This window comes from Apteryx mantelli, chromosome 3, assembly GCF_036417845.1.
Source record: "Apteryx mantelli isolate bAptMan1 chromosome 3, bAptMan1.hap1, whole genome shotgun sequence".
Taxonomy (NCBI): domain Eukaryota; kingdom Metazoa; phylum Chordata; class Aves; order Apterygiformes; family Apterygidae; genus Apteryx; species Apteryx mantelli.
Window position 1 is genome coordinate 62,721,725 of NC_089980.1, and position 25,705 is coordinate 62,747,429.

General features: G+C 38.3%; 1 protein-coding gene across 1 annotated transcript in view; it reads left to right on the forward strand.

Annotated features, from left to right (window-relative positions):
- The first annotated feature begins 1,715 nt into the window (after positions 1 to 1,715).
- The window catches only part of LOC106486813 (plasminogen-like), a 29,211-nt gene continuing 5,221 nt past the window's right edge, over positions 1,716 to 25,705 (forward strand). Inside the window, exons 1-16 of the mRNA XM_013945470.2 lie at positions 1,716 to 1,765; positions 5,218 to 5,353; positions 7,740 to 7,846; positions 13,430 to 13,544; positions 14,404 to 14,543; positions 15,111 to 15,231; positions 15,354 to 15,472; positions 16,336 to 16,498; positions 17,127 to 17,257; positions 18,049 to 18,214; positions 18,962 to 19,128; positions 20,036 to 20,184; positions 21,999 to 22,092; positions 23,675 to 23,795; positions 24,631 to 24,705; positions 25,088 to 25,228. Coding sequence (XP_013800924.1) covers positions 1,717 to 1,765; positions 5,218 to 5,353; positions 7,740 to 7,846; positions 13,430 to 13,544; positions 14,404 to 14,543; positions 15,111 to 15,231; positions 15,354 to 15,472; positions 16,336 to 16,498; positions 17,127 to 17,257; positions 18,049 to 18,214; positions 18,962 to 19,128; positions 20,036 to 20,184; positions 21,999 to 22,092; positions 23,675 to 23,795; positions 24,631 to 24,705; positions 25,088 to 25,228 — 1,994 coding nt within the window. The 5' untranslated portion in view covers position 1,716. The remainder of the gene's footprint in view (positions 1,766 to 5,217; positions 5,354 to 7,739; positions 7,847 to 13,429; positions 13,545 to 14,403; positions 14,544 to 15,110; positions 15,232 to 15,353; positions 15,473 to 16,335; positions 16,499 to 17,126; positions 17,258 to 18,048; positions 18,215 to 18,961; positions 19,129 to 20,035; positions 20,185 to 21,998; positions 22,093 to 23,674; positions 23,796 to 24,630; positions 24,706 to 25,087; positions 25,229 to 25,705) is intronic.

Consider the following 25,705-nt stretch of genomic DNA (forward strand, 5'->3'; position numbering starts at 1 on the left):
ACCAGATTTGAATAGCTCTCAAAAGTCTGCTTGCTAGTGAAGCTTACTTTGTATTCTGCTCCTTCATTTTATGCTTCTTTCCCACATGTAATTGCACAGTATCAAACTAAGCACAGTTGCCTCTGGCATTTCAAAAAAGAGGGAAAGGAGTTGGCATTAACACCCTCTCTCTCTCACCCTTTAAAATTTTCCCTGAGCTGTCTCCAGCTCCCCTCAGCTCCTCATTTAGGCCTATCTGCTTTGTTGCCCTAGTTTACCATTAGCAGTTTTTAGAGCCTCTACAGATATCCTACACTTTGCTGTACTTCACAAGTTGCATTAAAATGGGTTCAGGTGCAGAAGAAAACTAGATAACATGGTATTACAGCATCCTACAGGAGAAAAATATCACAAGACTACAAGCAGGATCAGCTCTAGATTTTTTGGATAATGTGTAAAACGGCAACTAATCTGGCACCCATACTGGAATCCTTCTCTTACATGTTTACTCCTTCACTCCTAGCCTTATCCCATGTCACAGTACATTGTCATTTCTACTTAAAATAGGTGGGACAACAGGGACATGAATAACATCACTAGTTTTAAGATAGAGCTCACAATTCTATGAACTTTTTGCCTTCAGTTGCATGGGACTAAACTTCATGACGCATAAGTGCCTTTTCAGGCCTGTTTTTTTTATCCAGTATGCAATCCCCATCTGACTCTGGTGAGTCACTTGCATATTTGATTCAACAACTTGTTTTGAAGCTCCATCAGTGACCTAACATGCTAGAGAATCCACACAATGGTTCTGCAGTGCAACTTTTCCAAGGCAAAGGCCACTTGGGAAATGCAGAGTGAACTGATGTTGAAATCAGGATAACACATGGATGAGCAAAGTCTGACACCCTCACTAGATGAGTTTAAACATGAGGCATGAGGTTAAGTGTCTGGGAAGGAAAGCACTAAATAGCTATCTATGACTCTTAAGCCTAAAGTTATGGCATACTAGACATTGAACCAAAATGAACTTTAAGTCTTACTTCCAAAATGAACAAAAAAAAAGCCTAGATCTAGGAAACATGGGAGAGAAGGAATTATTTGATGAAAAAATAAAATTAAACTATCTTAGAGAGTTAATATTATTTGGATCTGATAACAGTGCTTACCCTGAGATTAAACAGGAAAACAAGAAATTGGTCCATCTAAATCAGTACAAATGTGCATGACTGAAATTATCTTCGGGACCTTAGAAGTAAGCACAGTGTCAGGAGAAATTTAAGTTCTGCCTGGAAACATGATTTCCCATGCTTTTCACCAACATTATTCCTGTCTATTTTTTAGCAAAGTGAGGCCTGACAACTTCAGAACAAGTTTGTTCATCTGTCTTGTTTTAGTTCTTAGCATTTTATGAATGATTTCAAACCAACTTTCACAAAAATGGTCTTAAAGCATCTAGACTACTGCAGGTATTAATACTGATCAGATTTTGGCCCCCAAAAACCAAGAGAGTACCTTCATATTTCACAGCATCCAGTACAAATGATTGAGTCCTATTTGGTAATATATCCGATTCAAGGTTGGTTGAACATCCATACTACGGTAAAGGGGGTCACAGAGTGGGAGAATGATTAACTTGACTGCTGTGTTTGTTTCATGCCGCCTCACTCCAGTGCGAGTCAATAAAACTTTGTGCACTGACACACGCAACTTCCAACACCCGCCAGCTGGGCCAAAATGGGGATTAGTAAAGCTGCCTTTCTCCTTCTTTTCTTGCTCAGCTCAGGTAAGAGTCCTTGGCCTTCCGCTTGAGTAGGGGAGATGGGGACCAAACACTTGCAAGCTCCACGTCATGAAGGTAGGTCCCAAAATCCATGTGTCTCCACGTCCCCGGATGAGGCTGGACGTCGGGGTGACTGGCCGGTGAGGGTTGCTGTCGAGCAAAGCGAGAGCTGTGGTTGCAGCGTCCCCTGAAAGGCAAGGGCTCAGCGGGGTCGCGTTTGTTAGAGGCAGCGGAAGAGCAGCGGCCCAGTCCTCAGCATCTGCGTGGAGAGCAAATGGCTTCCTCCAACCGTGGGCCGAGGGCCAGGACTGGGGGCGCCCTCGGAAAGTAGCCCAAAAGCCTGCAACAAAGCCCACCGCAGTCCCTGAGTTGGCTGCCTCTAATTCCAGCCAGCTTGGGATCGTATCCCAGAGCTGTTCTTCCTGCCAAGCATTGCCAAACACTGTGATCCTGATTTTGATCCATTATGGCAGAAGTTTACAATTTTTTAAATGCAGCATTTAAAACAAAATCAAAAAGAAAATGAAAAATTCCGTTATGCACTAAAGTTTCAGTCTTTTTCATAGCCAAAATCTTATGGGAAAATTTTTCATTTCATTTCAGTAGGGGGGGCCAAAATCTGGTCAGTATTAATACCTGCAGTAATCTAGATGCTTTAAGAACATTTTTGTGAAAGCTGGTATACAATCATCCATAAAGTGCTAAGAACTAAGTAAAGCTCTTTAAATATATATTTTGGATTTTAGTAGATTGTAACTCTTACAGAAAGTTCAAGTAGGTATTCTAGGTACTGAAAACATTAAACTTACTAGGGAATTCGGATGACATGTCTTCATTTAGGCATTCTGTATAATGAAATGGCCAGCTGCAATTACAGTTAAATATATAGTTACAAGTATGCCAGCACATATGCAAAAAATAACAATAAAATACAAATTTGACATGTGTAGTTGTAAAATATAAAAGAGGTCAGAGATGTTAGTAAAATGCATGGATAGACTTCAGTATCTAGACAATGAGTTAGCTTTAGAAATAGAAATATTACAGACATGCCCCAGAATAACATATTATAGACATTATTTAATGTTAAAGAGAGATCACCAGAATTTAAATTCTAGTTTATAAGCTATGTTTTCTCAGGTGAACAGGCTCATTCAAATCAAAAGAGACTTCTTGAATAAGTAATAATTATGTATGTGGGCAGGAATTTATGGGATTTGGGCTTTTGTCTGTTGTTGTCTGCTTTTATCTGCAAATCCTTCGTCAAATTCCTGTAAATATTTGTATTTCTGAATAAGGCAGTAATACATCTCTTTAACACTGAAGAACTGCATACGCTTCAAAAAAAATGGCAGCAAGAAAACTTACTGAGTTTTTATTACATCTATTTTCTTTTTTTTTCTGAAAGTATTATGCCCTGCCATGTAATCATAAGAGAAAAGGGGAAAATATATATTTTTATGATCCAAACCAAACTGATGTTTTAAAAGTTAAGTGCTCTAATTATAACGATAAGGTCAAGTCAAAGTGTCAGATCAGAACAAAATTAAGGTTGCATGGAAGCCACACTTTGATATATTAGGAATTCTTTAATTTCTTGTCCTTTTGGGAGAGAACTGCAGCATCCCTATAATATTTTCTACCTTAGTTTAATGATTTCTTCCAAAACTGATTTCATTCTAATTTCATATCTAATTTCATTCTGATTTCATTTTTGGCTTGAAATAACTAGTGGAATCAGTGAGTCTTGTGCCTGTCACATGAACTTTTATTGTATCCTTTTCCAATGTATCTTCTTTTTCTTAGCTATTCTTTTCTTTCCTGCATACTGTTAAAGTACCAACCCTTAGGGTTGGGGACCCAAGGCCAAACTCCGCCCTATCCTACAACAGCATACATCCAGAAAAAACACTCCAGTAACTTCTCTGGGTTTGCAACGGTATGAGAGGAAGCATAATTTGGCCCTTGTGTCTACTTTATTAGTTCTGTCTTGTCAATGCAAAATGATCGAGAACAGTACTAATTTGCAGGCTGAAGTAGCACACAGGGGAAGGAATTTAATGGGATCAGGAAGCATTTGTGCCTATGTATTGCACCACAGGAAAGTGTAGTAGTTGCTAAGCCTTCCTCAACCTAAAAGACATTTAACCGAATGGCCCTGGGGAGTCCCCTAATCACAGGCTACAGGTCAGGCTGGGATGAGGCTGCTTTTTGTCCCTTCTGCTGGTATTGGGCTACTGCTGAGAAAGAAAAGGGTCAGAAGAAGACAAAGGAAGAAGAAGTCTATCTCTGCAGCTTTCCTTGGTAAGCTGTCACCCATGAGAGGAGCCGGGGGGGTCTCATTCCTCCCCAGTATGACTTTTGTCCAGCAGTTGTGTAAAAGCAAAGCACAAGAACAGTGCACAAAGCAGGGTTGTGATGTGTTGCAAAGACCGTGGGCCAAGTATGTGTTTGGGATTGAAACCATTCAGAATGGGGAACTCTCAGAGACAAATGTTAGTACAGTCATATCTTCATCTGATAGAGAAACTGTAAAAATCACAAGACTCATTCAACTCCATGACCCTGTTGCTGGAATCATTAAAGTCATAGTTCTGTGAACTATAGCTTAATATTCAGAATTTGAATAGGTGTAATAGAAAAAGATGGCAAATTCCTTTATAAGAAGGATGGTAGTTGAACATTTTGGGAGTTACTTGGTTCACATAGTTGTACTTTTTAGCATGTTCATCTAATATATTTCATGTGCAGCTGTAGCTCAGAGGCTGTCTGATTAATTTATTTACTAATTTATTGTCTTGTGTTAATTCATTCCAATGGAGGGCAACATCCACTGCTTTGATTATTATGTGAGCTCAAGTATGGAGTTATTACAAGAACATGAGTTACGATTGAACATGAGTGCAGTGGTAACCCCAGTGATTGAGTCTGGCTTGTTTCTTGCAAAAGCCTTTGAAGAGAGGCAACCATGATGTGACTGATAAAACTGAAATGATTACGTATTTCATGTGGGTGGTTATCAGAAATGGACAGTCATTGTTTCACATCCTCTCTGAGTCCCATTTCTCCACTTTATCCAAAATATGGACTATTAGTTAGTTCTTTTTGTCATTGAAACTGTGTCGCTTTTTTCACTCCTTGGGTCCTCTTCTCTGTTCCCACCACTCTATGCATTAGGTTTGTGCTACTTTTTATGACTTTCAAAATGGTACAAAACACTGTTCAAGCCACATCTCTGTCCTGCTTTCCATTGTGTTTCATCTGCTTCAATGGCACTACCCTTTACCATACTAGGGGAAGCAAGCTTTACTCATATTTTGTCACCATTAACCCAGTATTACTGTAATTAAATGATGTTACTCACTGAGGTGACGTAGAATTTAACAAGAAAATTTGAAATAAACCTTATTAGCATCAGCATTGTCATTTTTAACTCTTTCTCTTTTCTTTTTTAGCACTAGGAGACATACTAGATGGCTATGTAAGAACAGAGGGGGCTTGGCTGCTTAGCCCAAAGAAGCAAACTTATAAGACAAGTAGTGAAGAAAACTGCGCGGAGCAATGTGAAACTGAAAATAAATTTACTTGCAGGTAATTTCTGCTGATTTCCATATGTTTCATCACAGATGATGAAGTATTCGGCCTTATTTATTGACTGAACTTTTGAGGGACTTTTTTAGAAGTATGTGTTTCTGAGGTTTGTGAGAGAAACAAAAGATGTGTAGAAAGTGAATGCCTGGGAGATTTGGGTGAAAACAGCAAAAAACAATAAGGAAATTTTAAAAATTATGTTGATTAATGCTTTTACACTTCTTTTGCCATAAACAGTCATAAATAATTGCTTGAAAATTAGTACAACAATAATGACATTGCTTAGGTTCATTGCATTAACAATTATCCTGCAAATGCATCCATTATTCTGAGTTTTACTAGAGTTATGTAACTTCTGTTCACTTTGAGAAATAGGCAGCCATCTAAACTTTAATTATTTGACTGTCCTAAATCCTATTTGCATCCAAGCTTTCTCTCTACATCTGCATTTAACCAGGCCCAGGAGGTTAGGGATCACAGAGGGTGTTGGCCAGTCTATACCATTGTCCTTTGCTCAGGCTCCTATCTTAGTGAAGCCTATTGTATTCTTAGTTCCTAGAAGCCCATTGAACTTCAGGCATTAGTAGTAATGAAGAGGGATAATCTTTAATGCAGTGGGAGGCTTTCCTCCCATATGAGGCTGGAGAGGTTTTCTTCTCTAATCTTCGTGAATTCTTGATCTACCACTTCTGTGGGACATTTTTTGAACTCTGAAAAGAAATCATCCACAGGATTGTTTCCAGCCTTTGATTCCCTGTCAGGGCTTTTATGCCAGGCAGGGATACCCTGCTGCTGAGTTTTTGACATGTTCTATAACTTTGTGTTCTAAATCTAAAAAAGAGGAATACACAGCACCAAAAGGGAAATTACACTTATTTTAAAGAGATGTAACAATAAAGGATCACAGAGGTACTCTGTCTGAGTGTGTGAGGTATCACCTGCTCCCTTTGATCTGACTCCCCATTCTGGAGACCACACAGAGAAGGCACTGCTTCAGTAATACTTAGCTCAGGCAGGTAGGAAGGAAGACAGAGAGGCTGGGACTTTATATTCAGATAATACATTTATACTTTGTAGAGGATTATTGCTTCCTATTGGAACATGTTCAGACATACCATCATTCCTCAGCCTCCGCCTCAGATCAGATCCAACATCACCAAAGTTTATGAGATTCTAACACAGGAATAACATCAGAGTGTTCCATCCTTGCCTCCCTAATTAATTGCATTTGCTATATCAGTGAGATTTCTTAAAGTCAGTAAAGAATGGATGATATCTGGCAAGGAAGAATCTGAAGGAAATGTGAATGGTAGGCAGAGCTTCAAAATCACGCCATCACTGCAGGACAGTCATATCAGTACTTCAGAGCAATGAAATCAGGTCAATGTTCCAATCTTGTCATCAGGCCTTAGCAGTGTGTTCGACCATCCTTGTTAGCTATGTCTATATTTGTAAAATAGACACTACCCAGAGCTGGGCTTAGAGCAGTGAAAACAGCCCCTAGCATGGCTTTGATCAAGAGTAGCTAGCACTCCCCAGACAACTCATAGACACCTTTTGGAAGTTAGCATTCCCAACAGTAAGTTCAGATGTGTTCACTCTCGTTTGGAGGCTGTGGGAATTTACAAGTGTGGATGCATCTAGACCATGTCAGTTGTCCTCAGGGCTAGAAAACGGGCTCTGTCAGTATTTCGTTCCTTGGTATAGACCTAGCCACTGACTACCATATTGCTGTTGTTCATTACTGATTCATAAATGGCAGACATAAGAATTACTTAGCCTGTCAGGAGGTTTCCTTAGATAATAATGTACAGGTTACACCATCCACTCTAGTTTTACAGGATGTCTTATAAACTGGGCACTTACTGACTAGACAAACAGCAGTATTTTCCAAAGTGCCCTTCATTGCTTTGAGTATGAAGAGATAGAACAGTTATCATAAGGTAATTTAAGGTGCTGGCTTGTTGTGTTTTGCCTACTCCTTGGTAACTGCTGACATGCCTCAATTTACTGCAGAATACCTTGCTTCTTGAATGACCACTAATTTTTTTGAAAGAAGGTCAAGGTCCCTTGTGCAGGTGCCATCTTTAGCATGTTCCCTGGTGTCTCTGAAATGTTATAAATCCTCTTTTATTTCCCTTGCTGTAATTTGTTCGTGTAGCTCCCCTTCAACCTAAGTTTGATATAGAGACTTAGGAGTCAAAGTCACCACTGAAAATGGGAACTGGGATACTCAGTGATTTGGGAAACATTACTGAATCTTAAACATTGCTGAAGTGAAGTGCTTGTTAAAATTATAACTGAATACTAGAAAAGGTGTTCACAAAAATAATGTACACATTCAATTACTGTTTCTTACATTGGTCTCTCCTTTTAATTTCAACAGGGCCTTCTTATTCACCAGTAAAGACCAACAGTGTTTAACATTGGCTGAGAACACCAAAACAGCAGTAATATTCAGAAGAACAAACGCAGTTCTTTATGAAAAAAGAAGTATGTCTGTATTTTGGTATCACTTCACTGAGCTTTGCTTTCCAGTGGGACTCACATAACCCTGTTGTAAAAACAGGGGGCTAAGTCCTCCCTGGGTCACATCAAAAGGATAGGTCAGCCCTTCCTTAGCCCCCGTTTCTTGCCACAACTGCTGATAAAGCAGTGGTGCCAGTTTTTTTCCCAGATCAGTAGTCTAGCATTTTTCCTTCTCCCTAAATGTAGATAGCAGGATCCACAAGGCAGAAAAGAGCACTGTTGCTCTGGGAATGGGAATGGCGCTCAGAGTAACTGAGGTGCATAAGACTCCCTTCTTCTTTTAAACCAGCCTGGTAACCTGTAGCTGCATCCTTCCTGCCTCTGCTGAGGTTACTAGGAACTTGTGCTGGCAATGGTTTCTGTGATAGGCCTTTGCCCGCTGGAAAACTGATGGAAACTACCAGAAGATTTCATATATATCTCTGAAGAAAATTCATGGTTTGCTTGGGCGGGACTCAAACCAACATTGTTTTAGTTTCATGCATTGTCAGAAGGATTAGAGGTATTAACCGTGCTTCAGTTAAAAATGGTCTATTTTTATAGTATTTGTATATTGTTATATGATGTTTTTATTCTTTAATTAATGAACTTTGGTGAATTTTTAATCCTATTCTATGTTGTAATGAATATAATTAACGACTGTGGTGATATTTTGGATTCTCCATTTATATGTGTTTTATTCCTGGTCACTCAGTTTTGTCGTAAATGGGGATGATTTGATTGAAGTGTATTTGATATGATATTCTATCTGAAGATAGTAAGTCTTTCTTTAAGAAATGTCAAATATCCAAGTTCTTGATCATCTTTTGAAAAATCTATCACCATATGCCAAATGCAGACATATGACTGGGTTCTACAACAATTTTTGAATTGCATAATCAAGCACTGAGCTCCTACTTTCCATGAGAAAGACGGAATGTATTTCATTTTTAATGTAAAGTAAGTTTCATTGTATCATTCTCTGGCTTTAGTAATACACCAGGGAGAAAAGATCTCCTTATTGATAACTTGGCCATATAAGATAATTAGCCAGCTTTTTTATAGAAACAGTACTGCTTTGTGTTAAATGACATTGTAAACATTGCCTTCCACCGTGTGTTGATTTATAAAGTTTTTTTAATTTTGATACATTTGAAAATATTCAGAGATTGGAAATGGTAGTAGCAACCATGGAGTTCATCTCCAGGTTCTCAGCTAGTGCAAATCATTCAGTGGTTTCAATAGGCCAGATCCTTACAGAAAGTCAAGAATTACAACAACTAGACTGTAAATATCAATGAGCCCCATCAAAATGCATCTTTACTCCTCTACTGACTTCCTTGAAAGCCCTGTTGGATAAGGTGATGCTATGTATACTGCACCTGCAAGAGCATTTTCTTGTAATCAATTAATAGCTTTGGCTGAACTGCAGATGAACATCCAAATGAGATTTTGTTCTGACATTGTAGATATAAGGAAAAGACTTTTTCATAGTGAAGATGCATAAGCACTGGACCACACCACCCAGAAAGACTGTGGGGCCTTCAGCCTTGCAGATATTGACTGGATAAAGCCCTGAGCAATCTCATCCAGATCAGCATTGAATGAGAGTTTGGACCAGAGACCTCCAAGGGTCCTTTCCAGCCTAATTTTTTTCATGATTCTGTGTGATTCTTGTATTTTTACAAAATCTTTCAGGAGATACTTGACTTTTCTCTGATTTTCACATCAACTTTAATTTAATTTTAACTGCTTAATTCACCAGAACTATTATAATTAAAGAAAAATAGTAATCAGTTGCCTTTATTAATTATTTATTATCACTGCCTGGCTTGAAAAGCCTTTGATGCTTTAAATGGTCAGATCACTACCGGAATTATTTTTTCTGACAGAGAATTTAGTTCTACCTGAATAAGCCATCTGTAACAGCTGGAGCTAATGTTCTGAAGTATATAGACAGCTGCCTTTCGGTTTATGAATCATTGCTAAATAATGTAATATTTTGAACATAAGATATTTTTATTATAGCCAGAAGTTGGCAGGAGTTTCCCTAACTCATAATTAAATAGTACTAAGCAAATCTTCTGCAGTTCCTATTGTAGAATGAAAACTGAATGGATGCATTGGCAAGTAAAAAAACTTAAAGACTGAACAAATTACTTATACTTAAATATTCCTTACTGATTCTGTTTCAGTACTGTGATCAGAAGCTGGACTGTGGTTCTGGTTTATGCTGTTATTTTTGAGATGTCATTTGGATTTACTGAGATTAGAACCTGAATGACAGTCCTGCAACTTTCAGTGAGAATTAGCTACTGCATCCTTTTAAGCCTTTTGAGGTCACAGATAGATTTTAGTTCCTTGGAAAGCAGAGCAACCCCATCAGTAAAGATGTGAAAAACTAGTTTTACTGAACCTAAATATCCAAAAATTGTCCTCATATCCGCCTACAGAAGTCAAAAGATTGACCTAAATATTGAGAGCATCAAAAATGAAGTTCATTTCAATCGTTCTGTTTTCTCTTCTGGTTATGAGCTTTTTGATTACAGCTGGGTGACATTTCCAAGATTCCAGTACAAAGCATGATAGAGTTCTGACTGACTATCTAGCTAGCTAGCTAGCTAGCTATTGTGTGTGTGTGTCAAAGGATTTCTCTGTTACTCCTCTTTTCATTTTCAGAGAGTCTTAACTGAAAAAAATAATCATTTATCCATTCTAAGGATAACATCAATTTAATTTTCTTGTATTACAGAACACAAGAAAAAATGTAGCATTTACCTAGGTAGATCACTCATTGCTCCTAGCAGCTGCTACTATCCTGATATTTCAAGGAAATTTCTATCACATGTTCAGATGTTTTTGCAATACTGTTGCTGAAACCAACATTATTTTTTTTGACCAGAAGCAATTAGTATCTGAGAGCTAATTACTTTTTATCTTTGCTTTCAAAGAAGTGGATGCCATTTGGCACAAAAATCAGGGTTTTTTTAATTGTTTATCCTATTGTGGGTATAACAGAAGGTTAACCTTGTCTGTGTTATAGAGAGAGTAATAAGAAGTAAAGATTGCATTTGTAAATTGCTATCCACATACCTGTTTGTAAATAGTTAACCCAAGTGGACATGGGTTGAGTTTGGGGATCGAAGCTGGTTATTTGTCATCAGACCGAAAGAAACCTAAAGGTTATATAAACGGTCAAAAGTTTATGCAAACAAAAAGAGTCAGCACTTGACCGATTCAATGTTCATTTATTCAGAGTTTTTAATGTTAATTTATTGCAAAACTGTTGAGGGATCCAAATGGCTTCCAGCTAAAATTTCTACAGTAAACTGCACATTTGCCCATATATACATTGAAATAAAGGTGGTCCTAAAGATAGACCTAGAAATACAGATCTAAACTACCTATCAGCCTACAGAAGATCTGGAAGTAATTTCAGATTCAAGCATTAATTCTTTTCACTTTTGTCAAGATAGATCTGTTTGTCACAACCTAGAAGAGAGATTTCTTTCTAGATTGCCACTAGAAGGGAGGAAATGGCCGTTGAAATATGCGCTGTGCATAGGGAAATTTTGAGTGGAGGGGAGAAATAAAGGTTTCTGAATGTTTCTGAAAAAAGTAAAATCAGGTTATTTCTTCAATTTGATCTATATTTTTTAAGAAAAAAAAAAGAATGGTGAAGCCTGTCTTAAGTGACCGAATAAGGGACTGACAAAAACGATTCCTTACCTCTGCTACTAAACACAATAGACAATGACACTAAGAAAGTTTTGTGAATCTTATGGCCAGTGTGTTTGGATTGTGGGCCTACAGCAACAACTGATTTTATCATTTAACTTTTACTGGCTGTTTGAAAAGTAAGCAAAGATGACAGAACTCTTGACTCAGAGATGATGAATTTGTAACTGCATAAACCTGCACTGTGGACCAGCCTTGCAATAGATACTTTTTTGTGATATATTCATTTCTTTATATACATGTTTTGTACTGATGGGTCCTGCACAGACTGACACTTGCACAAGTGATCTGTGTTAGGGCACATGAACAAGGGTCTGAAGTTCTGCTGGTTTTCATCAGCTTTAGGTTTGGAAGCTTGACATTCCTTACTCACTATTTTACATTTTGTTCCCTATAGCTTGATTAAGGCTGCGGTTTTGCAATACAGCATGAGGCTTTTTTCAAGTTTTCCTTCAAGCTAGATCTTGTTAACAGCATGACCCTGTCAACAGTTGTGCAGATACATCTGTGAAAGCAATGTGATGAAGCCCTGGGAAAAGAGGAAGCTGTGGGAAGCTGGGAATACTTGAAACCAGTATTGCTGCTGAGCACCATGATGTGAACCCACGACTTTAGGCAAAGGAGCTATTAGATGAGTCTGCTGATTAGTTCTCAAAGCCAGAGGCCATACTGCCAGGCAGTGACTCTTCCTAAACCGCAGATATCTAAGATCTGAGGTAACTTGCGGAAATCTGATTTGTTTCAGCTCTGCCTTGGCAGAGCTGACCCTTGCATTCTTACTCTCGGTCTTAGCCATGAGCTCTTTGATGGGAAAGACAGCTGTTCAGTCTTCCCAGGACAATCTTAAAGGCTGCAATGCGATTATGGTTGCTCCCTCCTCCAGCCAGGAAAAAGTGACCATGAAGAGTTTTCAGATCTTGTTATTATTTTATGTTTTCAAGGCTATACAATACTATACTATACAATACTATACTATACAATACTATACTATATACAATACTACAATACAAGGCTATACAAATCCAGGCTTAGGTCAGCAGTAAGAACTCCCCTTAACTTCTATAAAGACATAGTTTCATTGTTAATTCTTTCTCCCTTTCTTTTCCTTTTTTTTTGTGGAGGCACTATTAAGTTCCAAAAGCTAAGAACTCTCAAAGTATATATAATATGTACCTTCAACCAGCTATCAATATTATCTTGTACAGTGAAGAGTCATTGTTTTAGCATAATATCGTGAATTGATTAAATTTCATTCATGACAAGGTGAACCTTAATGAAACATTGTCATCTGTATTTATACGAAGGTAACAAGTGGGATCAAGTTAAAAATACTAAATTTTTAAACTGGTAAAATGCTGTGTGTATGCATCTCTGACTTTGTACTGTTATCTTCTTCATTTGAACAACTCTATTTTAAGGCTTAATTTTAATTACTAGGCATAATTATAATAATATCATTGGAGGCAACAAAAAGAATGTTTTTATATTTTGTTATGGCGCCTATAAAAAACATATTTAAATCTACTGATTTAAATCAAAATCTATTTTGATTTAAATCAAAAATAGCCATGCTTTGTTGCATCTGTTTCTCTAAGAATTCTCATTTAGGAGCTTTGGGCTTTTGCATAAATTTTTCAATACTAATGAATTCAACAATGACATCAGATAACAAGCATGTTTTTACAATGTCACTTCTCTATTTCTAAGGACATAAGAGACCCAGAGTATGGCCAAATGTATTTAACGTATTAGCATGAAAATGGATTTTGTATATACTTAGTTCCAACAGAAACATGATGATACTGATTAATCAAACGTGTATCATTTCAGTTTATCTTCTAGAATGCAAGAAGGGAAATGGGGTGGATTACAGAGGAACAGAAGCCAAAACTCAGAAGGGTGTGCAATGCCAGAAGTGGGCTGATAATGTACCCCATAAACCAAAGTATGGCCTTTTCATATTTGCTTATATATTTTTCTGAATTTTTTCTAAGTAGTTTGCATGTAGTAAGTAATTTTATAGGCAAATTGTTTGGTGTTCAAGTTCTTCTTATGAAATACTTTTCCATGTTTATCTTTCTCTAATCTAACTCATAACTCAGAGAACTGCAGTTGAGATTACATGATCAAAGGGGACACTGTCAGTTTTGCCATGTTGTGTTTAAATTTGCTGGTCCTTAAACAAGCAAAACACTGGATAGGGAGGCACCTGGTTCTGTTGAAGTGAAATAAGACTTTTTCATTAATCTCACCGGGGCAAGAATTTCATCTCTGGTTTAAGGTATAAAATGTGGCAGATGAGATAGAGGTACATCATTTTATCAGTGAACCCATGGACTATTAACAGGGCGGTATTTCTGGTATTTGATGAACAACAACCAACAGGGTTTACTTAGTAACCTCCTATTGACATAACATAACATTCAGATTACAGAGAGCTCTCACATGTTCAGTGAACATCCTCTCACTGCATCTCCCAGGGAACATCCTGCACGTGAAAACAGAGACTTTTCTCTGTGTTAAAAAAATACCTCAGCTGAACAAAAGTTACTGGAAGCTGAACAACTGGTGTAAATGCAAATATTAGAGACATAACTAGCCTTTGAGACAATAAATTTCTTGAAATCTGTAGCTATGACACTTCTAACTTGTCACCAGTGGCACTCAGTAGCAATAAGGAGACTTCTAATGAATGACATCTACAAAATGGTCCTCAGACAGAGATTTCATTTATAGAGTTCAAACTCAGCTGAACAGCCAGGACATTTCCCTTATCGTCTAATCCCATTTTAATTCTATTACAGTTACACACCTGAAAACCATCCCAATGCAGGGTTGGAGGAAAACTACTGCAGAAATCCCGATAAAGATCTAAAGGGACCCTGGTGTTACACAACAGATCCTGCTACCAGATTTGATTATTGTAACATTCCAGAGTGTGAAGGTCAGGATACATATACCTTTTTTTCCCTCTTTTTGGAAGATGTGTTTAAGAATGTGAACTTATTCTTATTTTTGGTTTTAAGTGAGGATTTATTCCAAACCTGAGTTTAGTTCAACCTAGAACTTTTCAGAGGTTTTCAGTACAAACAAGAAAGATACCCCCAAAAATCCCAAATAGCTATACAAGTTTTTTCCTTGATAAAGGATGGTATATTAGTTTATTTTCTTACCATCATCCTAAAATTGGACCAAATGACAGTTGTAAGTGCAAAAGTCAAAAACATGTTAGCATCAAGGCACAGATTTTCAATTATAGTTTAATACTTATAATTTAGCTCCTTTTAAAAATATAGTCTTTTTTTGTTAAGTAGAATACTATAGATGTATTCAACTAGTTAAAGTCATCTTACTGAGAAAAAAAGCTTTTACTTGCCAAAGAAGGCTTGTCCTTCAGCCCTGCACTTTGTTCAGACTCTTGATGTTCAGGTGAGATCAATGTGAATGTTTACGGCCCAGTTCCATAGTGATTTTCTGTCTTTTGGGGCTTCATTCTGCCTTGTTTATACAGTGGAGTGCATGCACTGCAGTGGAGAAAACTATCACGGAGTAATTGCAACAACAGTATCTGGGATTGAGTGCCAGCGCTGGGATTCCCAGAAACCTCACTCTCACGGATACCTCCCTGAAAAGTGAGTCAGACTCGGTGCTGAATGATTTGTTGTCAGGGTGGCTGGAAGACCACTCTGCCACAGACAGGCTAATCATTACAGTCAGTCATCAATGACTTCTATTTTTAATTTTTTCTGTTCAGTTTCCCAGAGAAGGATCTGAAAATGAATTATTGCCGTAATCCTGATGGCGAACCTCGACCCTGGTGTTTCACTACCAGCTCCACTAAACGCTGGGAATATTGTGACATTCCTCGCTGCAGTGAGTCTGCCTTTTAGAGATCTAGGCACAGAGAGGCCATTTTGCAAAGAGCTAGAACAAATAAAAAAGGCCCCAAACATAAAAGACAGAATAAAAGATTGTGCTAACCTTGATCTTAAAGGAAAAAACAAAAACCTTAAAATGAACCTCTGGTAGCTCTTTTGGTGATAGAGGTTTCTGTCATAGGCATTTCTAGTGGTTTTGCCTGGAACACATCTCTCTTTCTCCGTGTGTTGCTCCATGACCAGCTGTCTCAGTGGTTCTTATCTTTCTTCTGTGCTCCTCATTTGATGCCAAACCATATCACTCTTCCTGAAAAATCTTCTGATCTTTGTTCTGCTCTTCCAGTTCAGTTCTCCCATTTTAGATTTTCTTTTTCCCTCAAGTCCTGTCCTTGCTGCAATACTTTTCCTTGGAACTTTCCTCCAGGCCTCATCGTCACTGACTCTAGCTCTCACCAGCTAGAGTACATCTCTTTTATATCTGTACCTATAACCTGTATCTATTGCTGATGAGCCCACCACTTTCATCCCAGTTTTCTTCACAATATTGCCATTTGCTCACTTTTCAGCTTTGTTCTGATGGGCTGATGGGCACTTGGTTGTGTTGTTTCCTGGCTGCTGTAAAAAAGTGGATGGAAATGCCCTTCTGGCAGTCTGATTGTGAAAATGTTAAACTGGGAGTAAGAAGAGTTAAGAAGATATGTTTAGATATTTTCTCTACATTTCAGACTTTCCAAATATTTTAGTCCTTATATCTTACCTGCAAAGAAATTCCAATTTAACTATAAAAGTCAAAGTAATTTGTTTTTTCTTATATGTCTTGAAGACACTACTTAATTTCAGTTCCTTTTTCTGGCATAGCTACACCCCCACCAATTCCTAAACCAGGGCGTCAGTGTCTATCAGGAAGAGGAGAAGACTACCAAGGCAAGATATCTGTTACAGAATCGGGAAATACCTGTCAGCACTGGAGTGCTCAGTCTCCTCACAAACATGGTCGCACTCCTGAAAACTATCCCTGCAAGTAAGTCAAACTTCTTCATTATTCAGCATCCATGAGAAGTGCCAAGACACAGAGTTACTTCATCTTTCTCCAACTCTGTTGAAGTAACAGCTCTGCTGCTCTTACATTACAACAGCTTGCATAATTCCTGTTTCACTCCTTCTTTTCAGTTTCCTTTTTTTAACTTTTCTTTTTATTTGTTTCTTTATTCTTGAGTACTAGTGTCTCCTCTTATGGCTTTCAGGCTCTTCTTAAATGCCTTTCCCCCTCTTCAGTTTATCCTTTTACTGTATTCTTGTTCAGGTGAAGCAATGTGGAGTAAGAAAGTTATAATGATGATCTTCCCTTGTGGTTAGATTCTTTCACCCTATGTTTCTGCTACGCTGCTTTTGGGCTCAAAGTACTAGATGAAGTACAATCTCTCAGTACATCTGTCAGTCTAGCAAGTATCTGATTTTCCATATCCAAAACACCAGCACATTGCAGTTATTCATCTATGAACCAACTACATATCATCAGTAAATGACAGCAGCAGTTATTCGCTTGTAAATACAACAGTAAACGGGGCAGCCAGGTACATTCCCCTCTTGTTCATAATCTTTATCAAGTTTCCATAAGATGCTTTTCTTAGTTAGGGTTTCTGTTTCAGGAACTTAGAGGAAAACTATTGTAGAAACCCTGATAATGAGAAGATGCCATGGTGTTACACCACCAACAGAACCGCTCGGTGGGAATATTGTACCATACCCTCCTGTGATGGGACAGAGCCAGAGACCCCTGGTAAGAACAACAGGAGACATCTGCAATATGGAAGTTAGGCGTCCTCAGTTTTTGTTTTGAAAAACATCAGGTGACTCTTTGATCAGTTGTATTATTGCTGTCCCTCTCATTATTGTTATTTATCAGTTGAACTCCTGGGCCTGCTGTGGAGCCAGACTGGTACTTTCAGTCTGGTGGAAAAGTGCAGAGAAAGTGTAAATCACCTACAGACCCAGCTTAGGAAAAATTACAGTGACACAGATCTTTTCCTTTTGCCAAGTGATGTTTCCCTCCACCTCCAAATTTTTAAATGCTCCATGCAGAAGATAATTAGCTCATATGCCACTTCCTGAAAAATTCAATTCAAAGCAAAACCTGGGATAATTTAAGGGCAATGAACCAAGGCTCCATAAAAAGTAATCAAAAGAAAGTTCTCCTTACACAAGGCAAGCTTACTCCACACATGCATCTATGGCAAAACCACAGGCATTCCCTACTCTGGAGAAATTTAGATCCAAGTGTGAAAGTTTCTGGATCTTTAGGTGAAATAAATCTGTATGCATGATAGTAAAATTGATGTACAAGTGCTTTTAATGAATAGAATCTCGTATATGAAAGCAATCCATGACATTCTCACAAACGTTTTTGGACATCTTCCTTTTGATCTATAGTCTGAGTAAGATTTGTTACAGAGAGCATCCTGTGGCAGTCAGAATTGCTCTGGCTTTTTATTTTCTGTCGGTTTTTCTATGCTCATGTATAAATATCAAAGTATTAAGATGCAAGGGACTGATTTCTGTTATTCACTACAGCTGTTGATGTGCCTGAGCAGGCTCAAATTACTGAGGAGTGCTATCGAGGCAATGGCGTGAATTATCGTGGCACAACTTCTTTTACTATCACAGGAAAGAAATGTCAAGCCTGGAACTCAATGTTACCACATCGTCACAATAAAACGGCAGAACAATTCCCAAATGCGTATGTTTATTTTACATTTCTGTGTTTCACTGAACAATGACCCTTAATGGACTCATTTTTATTTGCAGCATCTTTACACAATAATGATTTTATAGTTGGGAAGGGGGTCTAGTCAATAAAAATTATTCCTTTCATCATTTTTTTAAATATGGAAACATTTTCTATGAGTCTCAGCTTTAAAACAGACCACCGCTGTAACTGTTATGTTTTAGACTAAGTGTTATTTAATACTGTATTTTTACATTACTTTTTGAAAAGGGTTGAGAGTTATCATAAACTTTCCCTTATACTTATTTGAACTATTTCTACTCTTGAGTTTATTGATGAGTATAAGTCTTTGCTTGCAAGTTTGCAGTTTTGTAGAGTCTGAGGAAAGGATGGGTTATTTTCTTAAGTCTAATATTTAGTATTTATTTATTCCAAAATACAAAAAAAAATTTCTCTTAAAAGTTATTAATCTCTTTGAGTATGTAAAAAGAATGCTATATATTTGTATTTATGAACATTTATCATCTATATTTGGAAACAGTATTACTATTATAAGCATTAATCAGTGAATATGTATTTGCATAATTAAATATTCTGCAAATGTTACTTGATTTTTTTGCTGGTAGAAAAAGGTTTTCTGTGATACCTGAAAAAAATAGTATATACTACCTCTGTACCTCACCTATTTTCTAAAATGTTTTTTCAAGTTCTTCTCAGAGCTTTGGCATGGATGGGAATGCAATATGCTTAAATTTGTAGGGACCTGAGGCAGAATTATTGCAGAAACCCAGATGCCGATAGCCGCCCATGGTGTTACACCACTGACCCCAGTGTGAGATGGGAGTACTGCAACCTGAAGAGGTGTGATGATCCTGTGCAAGCAAATTTACCAAAACCTCCTCAGACAACACTGGAACCAAACCCTGGTATGAATACTTCCCACTTCCCCCAGGAATGCCGGTAACTAGCAAGATGTATTTTTGGTGGAAAAGTCACATAGAATTTAATGAGGATGAAAAACAGAGAACTCTAAATAATTATACAATTTCATATAAGACTATATTCACCCTCTTAATTTTCTGAACTGTCTTGCAGAATTTTATAGCAGGATTTCTGTATTCAATTTTGGATGGATACGACATCTTTTATCTATTACATCCTGCAACATTGGAAACTCAAGGAAACAGATGGTTGGTAGCCTCCACACTACTGTGGGAGGGCTAATAGCAATGACAACTAATATAGGAGTAATTGTATTTTGCTAGCAACTGTTCTGAGGATGTCTTTTCCTGTGTCGTGCCTTCACCTTTCCAGGGCTCTGTTTCCCACCGGAGGAGAGCTGGCTTTCTGAATTCAGTTCAGATGCAATTTTGTTATACAGTAGATGTTTAGTTTGCTGCAGTTTTCATTTTTTAATCCGTCATGTTCTGCTAGTTAAAAAACTAATAATTCTGGCTGAATGTGTATGACTGCTATTTACATAATGTGAAAAGTGGTGGTGGGCAGGTGACAGTGTCCATAAGAAAAAGACTTTATAAAAAATGGTCTTCGTGGTGCTGGCTTCTGAAGTCACAAGGGGTCAACTGAATCTAAGCTTGCTTTGATTTCTGACCTTCATGATTGTGAAGAAAACCTTGAAAATAAAAGAAAATTAAAATGTGATTGTTAGCCATCATTAACACTGTCCTAGCCTTCTTTCTTTGTATATAATACAATATAGGATACGTTGATCCTAGAAGTAATTACTCTATCTTATTTCTGCTTCATCACCATCAAGTATGTGACCCAATGGCTCACAGCTAACAATTGTTTCCTTTTCCTCTTTCTTTGCAGACTGTATAAATGGTAATGGTAAAGATTATCGTGGCACAGTAGCAAAAACTGGAAGGGGCAGGACTTGCCAAGCATGGAGTTCTCAGACGCCTCATAGCCATGACTATTTCACTCCCGTGACTCATCCAGAAGCAGACCTGGATAAAAATGTAAACAGCTATTTGTGTAATACTTACTGCCACTGAGCATTTTCTCTATTCTTCATGAGCCCTCAACAAACATTTCGTAATGGGTCTTTGTAAATTAATTTCTTCTCCTCAGTTCAGTCCAAGAACCTGACCATGCTAGCTCTTGTTGATGTAAGCAGTCTATACTTTTGTGAGACACAGAGGTCCAGCAGGTCTGTCAAATGCTTCTGCAGCCCATTCTGGTTTGTGGGCAGTATCTCTGCCTCTGGAGAGATTTCTGCTGGAAGGAGGAACTGGGGATCATAGATTCCTGTGGCATCTGTGCTGGTTGAGATGGTGAGGGATCCAATATTCAGTACAAGTTCCTTGAGACATGTACTTGAATGACTGAAACCCTCATTCTCTATTAATACCGTTCTCCCACGTACCCCTACAATTTCTGTCATAGCCCACCCCACAAGGATATACATGTTTCTAACTCCTTCTGCAACTCATGCTCCACCTCCTCTCTAGTCCTAACATATCTATCAGTTACTAGCTCTCCTGTTCCCAGCCAATAGCTGCTAGGACTTGTAACATCGCCTACACAATACTTGCCTGGTTTGTGGCAAGCTGTGTATATGACATGAAGAGCTTATCTGATGTTGCCAGTTTGAACTATTTCTTCTCCAGGTGCACAATTTTGGAGCTTGCTCTAACCAATCATCTGATGGCATCACATAGCCTGTACTGAATTCTGGACCAAATTGGGGAAACTCTCTCTGAAAAAGCTGCTTGCCATAACTTTTTGGTTCTTGCATAGAGCAAATAATAAGGACTCTTGTGGAATTGAAGTAAAGATCTCCTCCTTTTTCCTAAAACATCAGATATGTTTCAGAGTAAGGAAGGGAGCTACAAAAATATCTAGTAGCATTTCTAAAATAGAAAGGAGACTGAGAAGGGGAATTCAGAGTCCAGCAGTTCAGACTGTTTTGTACTCTCCCGGATAACTCCTGTGGACAATGTGGCAGACAGTTCTCTGCCCGTGCTCCTTCTTTTCTCCTCTCTGCATTACTGAACACTAGGTCTGGGCAGGAGAGAGAGGGTGAAGATGATGCTCCGGAAGAGCAGAATTGTGTTAGAAGTTCTGCTGCAGGGCCAAGTGGTCTTGCTTGCTGTGTTTTAGAGTGGTTGATAAGCACACACAGATAGTGAGACTCAGTTTGAGATGAAGATGTCTAAACTCACATGCCTACATCTGAGTGCTTGCAGTTGTGTGAGGAGTCTATGCTGAATGGAGATCGGTCAGTATGGCCAGTAAAACACAGAGAGTAATTCAGCTAGCCAGACACCCTACATCAGGATGAAATGAAGAGTTCATCTGTGCCTCTGGGTCAGATAGGCATCATCCAATTGTGCAAGAGCAGCTTACACAACACCCACTTGCTGCACAGTCACTCAAGCAGATGGGGTGTGAAAAGACCTCAGGGCTGACCCTACCGTTCCTACTAACTGCAGTAGAAGCATGAATAGACAACTTAGTGCTTTAGAAAACCCTGTCCTATGTCAAGCTCTTCTACTTCCTGAGAGCTTAGAGGGCCAAGCTTGCCCCAGTGGATTTTGCTGGCTGAAGACAGTTGTACAAGTTTCATTTTTATGACCTTTTTCTAAATTCATAAAGGGAATAGAAAAATGAAACCACAATTTTTGCTAAAAAAAAATTAGGAATCGCTCATCAGTAAGAAAGTGAAAAAACTATTTCCCAAATGTAATTTGGTATTATTTTGAAATATGCATTGATAGACTTCTTTCTTTGTCCCTCTGTTAATAGCTGGTGTCTTCATTCTTTGTTACAGTATTGCAGGAATCCTGATGGAGACGTGAATGGACCTTGGTGCTATACAACAGACCCAAGAAAAGCCTGGGAGTACTGTGACATTCCCAAGTGCCGTAATTATTCCTTTAAAGACTAGTGTCTCCCTTTCTTATAAGCTTGTATGAACACTGGAAAACATTCACAGATTAATCTGAGACTGATCTAAGAGAGTGCAATAGCTTTAGATTGGAAATTAAGGTTCAGGGAAATGATGCTCAAAATCCTTGTCTAAAGTCTTAGGAATGGTGCTTGTTCCTTGGAATCCCCAAAAGCAGCACAAGATTTACCTGGAGCCCACTGAAGTTCATGGGAGTTTTGCCATGTGTTTCAAAATGAGGCTATTACTACAGAATTTGCCCCTCCTCCTGCTTGGTCACCTGGCATAACTAAGTCATATGATGTTTGTGACCAGGCTGAACAAGAGATGCTCTTATTCAAACAAAATTCAGAAAAAAATCTGCTGATGCAGTTCTGATTCTGTCCTGGATGTAAAAACAGATTTTCCCTTCTCTGGTATTGTGGCATATCTGATGGGTGGGAAGTGCGTCTGGCCCTGGATATTTAACCATATTCCCTTGTCTTTGCTACTAGCAGTAAAACAGTTCAGTACTCTGAGGCAGTATGGCAAAACAGACAATGACAGTGTTTTGCAGTGTTTTGCCTTCACAGCCAGCAATAACAAAGGCTATGCCAGGAAGAGAGGTGGTTCCCACCAAAAGAAGGGTGTCTTTATTGCCACTGTATCCTCTCAGTTGTTCCTGTGAGAAGCAGCGTACATTTCAGTATCTCTGATCAAAAGCCCAAAATGGAGCAAGCAAGAAAAGGAAGGATGTTTCATAACATACACATACTGTACCTGTAAAATTACTGCTGCCTTGAAAGTATTGGGCTGGGTCTCTTAGGGGAAAAAAAATGACATTTTCACATAATTACAGTCTTCACTTTGTAGATCCAAATTCTCTCTAAAACTAGCACTTTTTTTCAGCTGCTCAGTTAAAGAGAAGAGGAAACATGGCTTTTGCCTTTAACTTCATTAGTGTCTTTTGTTGGCACCAACAAATTCTCCATGCCATGTTATTAAAAGTCAGTTTCCCATGACTAAACAAAAGCAACCCATTTTGAAGAGTTTGGAGACATCTGAAGTGCTAGAAGGCTGGACAAAATTTTGTTATTCAGAGACTGTGATTGAATTGCACTTACCATATCACTGAGCTAAGTATAAATACAGCTGGTAGTGCAGCTTTTACCTTGCTGTCATCTCTAAGAGTACCTCTAAAGAAGATGTTAGGAGAATTTCTTTCTTTCTGTCTGTCTGTCTGTCTGTGTCTTTCTCCGTTCCCCTCCTTTCTTCTATTACATTGTAGTTCTATTCATGTGTAATTTCCTGCCCCCTGATATACAAATGAAAAATGTACTTGAAAAATTTTTGCCAGGCATTATACTGAAAGTAATATACTAGATACTGACAATTTTAAGAGTTCCAGATGAAGGTAACCTAACAACATATAGGTGGTTTATGGTGTATAATTGTCTGCACAGGGAATCAAAAGTCCAAGAGATAAATGTAACAGGTTCACTTCAGAGTTTTTTGAGTACAGTGAGTGGTATAACAAATACTTTGAAGTTGTTCGTAGTGATTTCTTTTTTATTCTACAGCTCCTGCTCAGTATGAGTGTGGAAAATCCAAGTTCAGACCAAAGCTGTGTGCTCAAAGGATTGTTGCTGGGTGTATTTCACATCCACACTCCTGGCCCTGGCAAATCAGCCTCCGAACAAGGTACAGCTATTCCACACTACATTAGACTTTACAATCAAGGAACCAGGAAACAATATAGACCTTATGTCTTCTAGCATGTTATAGTATGTAGTTGCAACGTTCTAATGGGAATCTTGCTTTTAGCTTAAAACTAACACAAGGCTTAAATATCTTTAAACTAAAACTTGAAAATAAACATTATTAAGTTTATGTTATGTTATTCTGTGATAATCTTAAAGAACGTCATTCATATAATCAGAAATGCTTCAGTTTTGTGATAAATACCTGTAGAATAGACACAATTGCTAATGTGAAAATTGTTGTTATCTCAATAAAATGCAGAATGAATTTAAAACTGACACTATATCCTGCAGCAGAATCAGTATCCTACAAGTAGAAATAACAGTTTAAAGTATGGCTAGTAGACATCTTGATCGGCCCTTCCACCTAAGCATTTGATCCTAATGGCTAAGTTGATAGCAAAACTAAGAATCTAGTCTAATTCCAAAGCTGTGTGACTGTGGTCAGAGCTAAATAAAAGCCATGATCTCTAGAAATGAATATATCACTGCATGTAATGTTTTCCAGTAACAGAAATACTGGTTAATCAAAAAAGAGATCTAGCTGTTTTCATAAAAGACCTTCTAAAGATGTCCGCACAACTTACACTCATTGTAAGAAATACTGCCAAAGGAAAACAAAATGTTTGATTCTTTAAAAAAAAGGAGAATAATGTCTTTAGATTGTAAAGATCTTTATTTTAGAAGGATGATAGTCTACATCATGAATTGCAGTGCAATAGAATTAACTCAGACTTAAACTTATGCCTTTTTCATGTCTTTCTGCTGTATTGCAGTTTCGGCCTACATTTTTGTGGGGGCACTCTCATAGACCCACAGTGGGTTCTTACTGCCGCTCATTGTTTAGAAAAGTAAGTATCTGTCATAACCTGCAACAACATTTTCTTACATGATATAGAAAAATCAGAGGAGAAACAAAATGGGCCCAATAACCAACCTGAACCACCTCTTGCCTCTCAAAAAGTTTAGGGTTGAGCCAAGTCTATTCATCATTCATTAAAGCAGAATTTTGATTGAAAAAAAAAATGGGTGACAGTGTTAACTTTTGCCAACTGATATGCATGGCAAGCCTTGATTTCATGTGCAGGTAATAAGAGATTAAGGAATTAAGTTTATGCCAAAGCTGGCATTGTTTTTCTGATTTTGACGTAACAAGGTGGCCAGCAACATCATAAGTGGGCTGCATCCTGGGTGTGTGTTTATCTGCTCACCATGTGCAATCATTTCCAATAGGTCATCACGGCCATCTTCATACAAAGTATTCCTTGGATTACACAGAGAAAGAGCATTAGAGTCATCAGTGCAAAAACGAGACGTTGAGAAATTGTTCAAGGAGCCACATGGGGTAGACATCGCTCTGCTGAAATTGAGCAGGTACCATTTCACCTGAGTGTTCCTCTGTTCTGATGTGACAAGTGGGTTTGTCTGTATTTTGACCAAACAGTGTGTGCTGGCATTGTGGAAATGAATGTATGTTCCTATACCCAATGGGTTTAATCAGCTATTTAAGAACAAGCCCTCCCCTTGCTTCTCTTTCTTCCCTTTCTGCAGAAGCTCCGGTGGAAACCAAGGTTTCAATTGCAGAGCTTCAGAAAGGGAAAGAGCTGATCTGGGAGAGGAGGAGAGCTAGGAACAGTTACCCGATCTGGCAGTGACAGCTGCTGTGAGGAAAGGTGGGGGTGGCAGAGTAGGAGGGGGGTTGTGCCTAGAGGAACTTTCACTCTGTGGCTTTCCCAACACACTTTTACCTTTATAAAGTAATGAGAGGTGAAAACTGCCATGTTAGAATGGTGTGACCCCATCCTTTTTAGGGTCTAGGGTGGGGACATTTCTTTTCCCAGTAGATCTGTC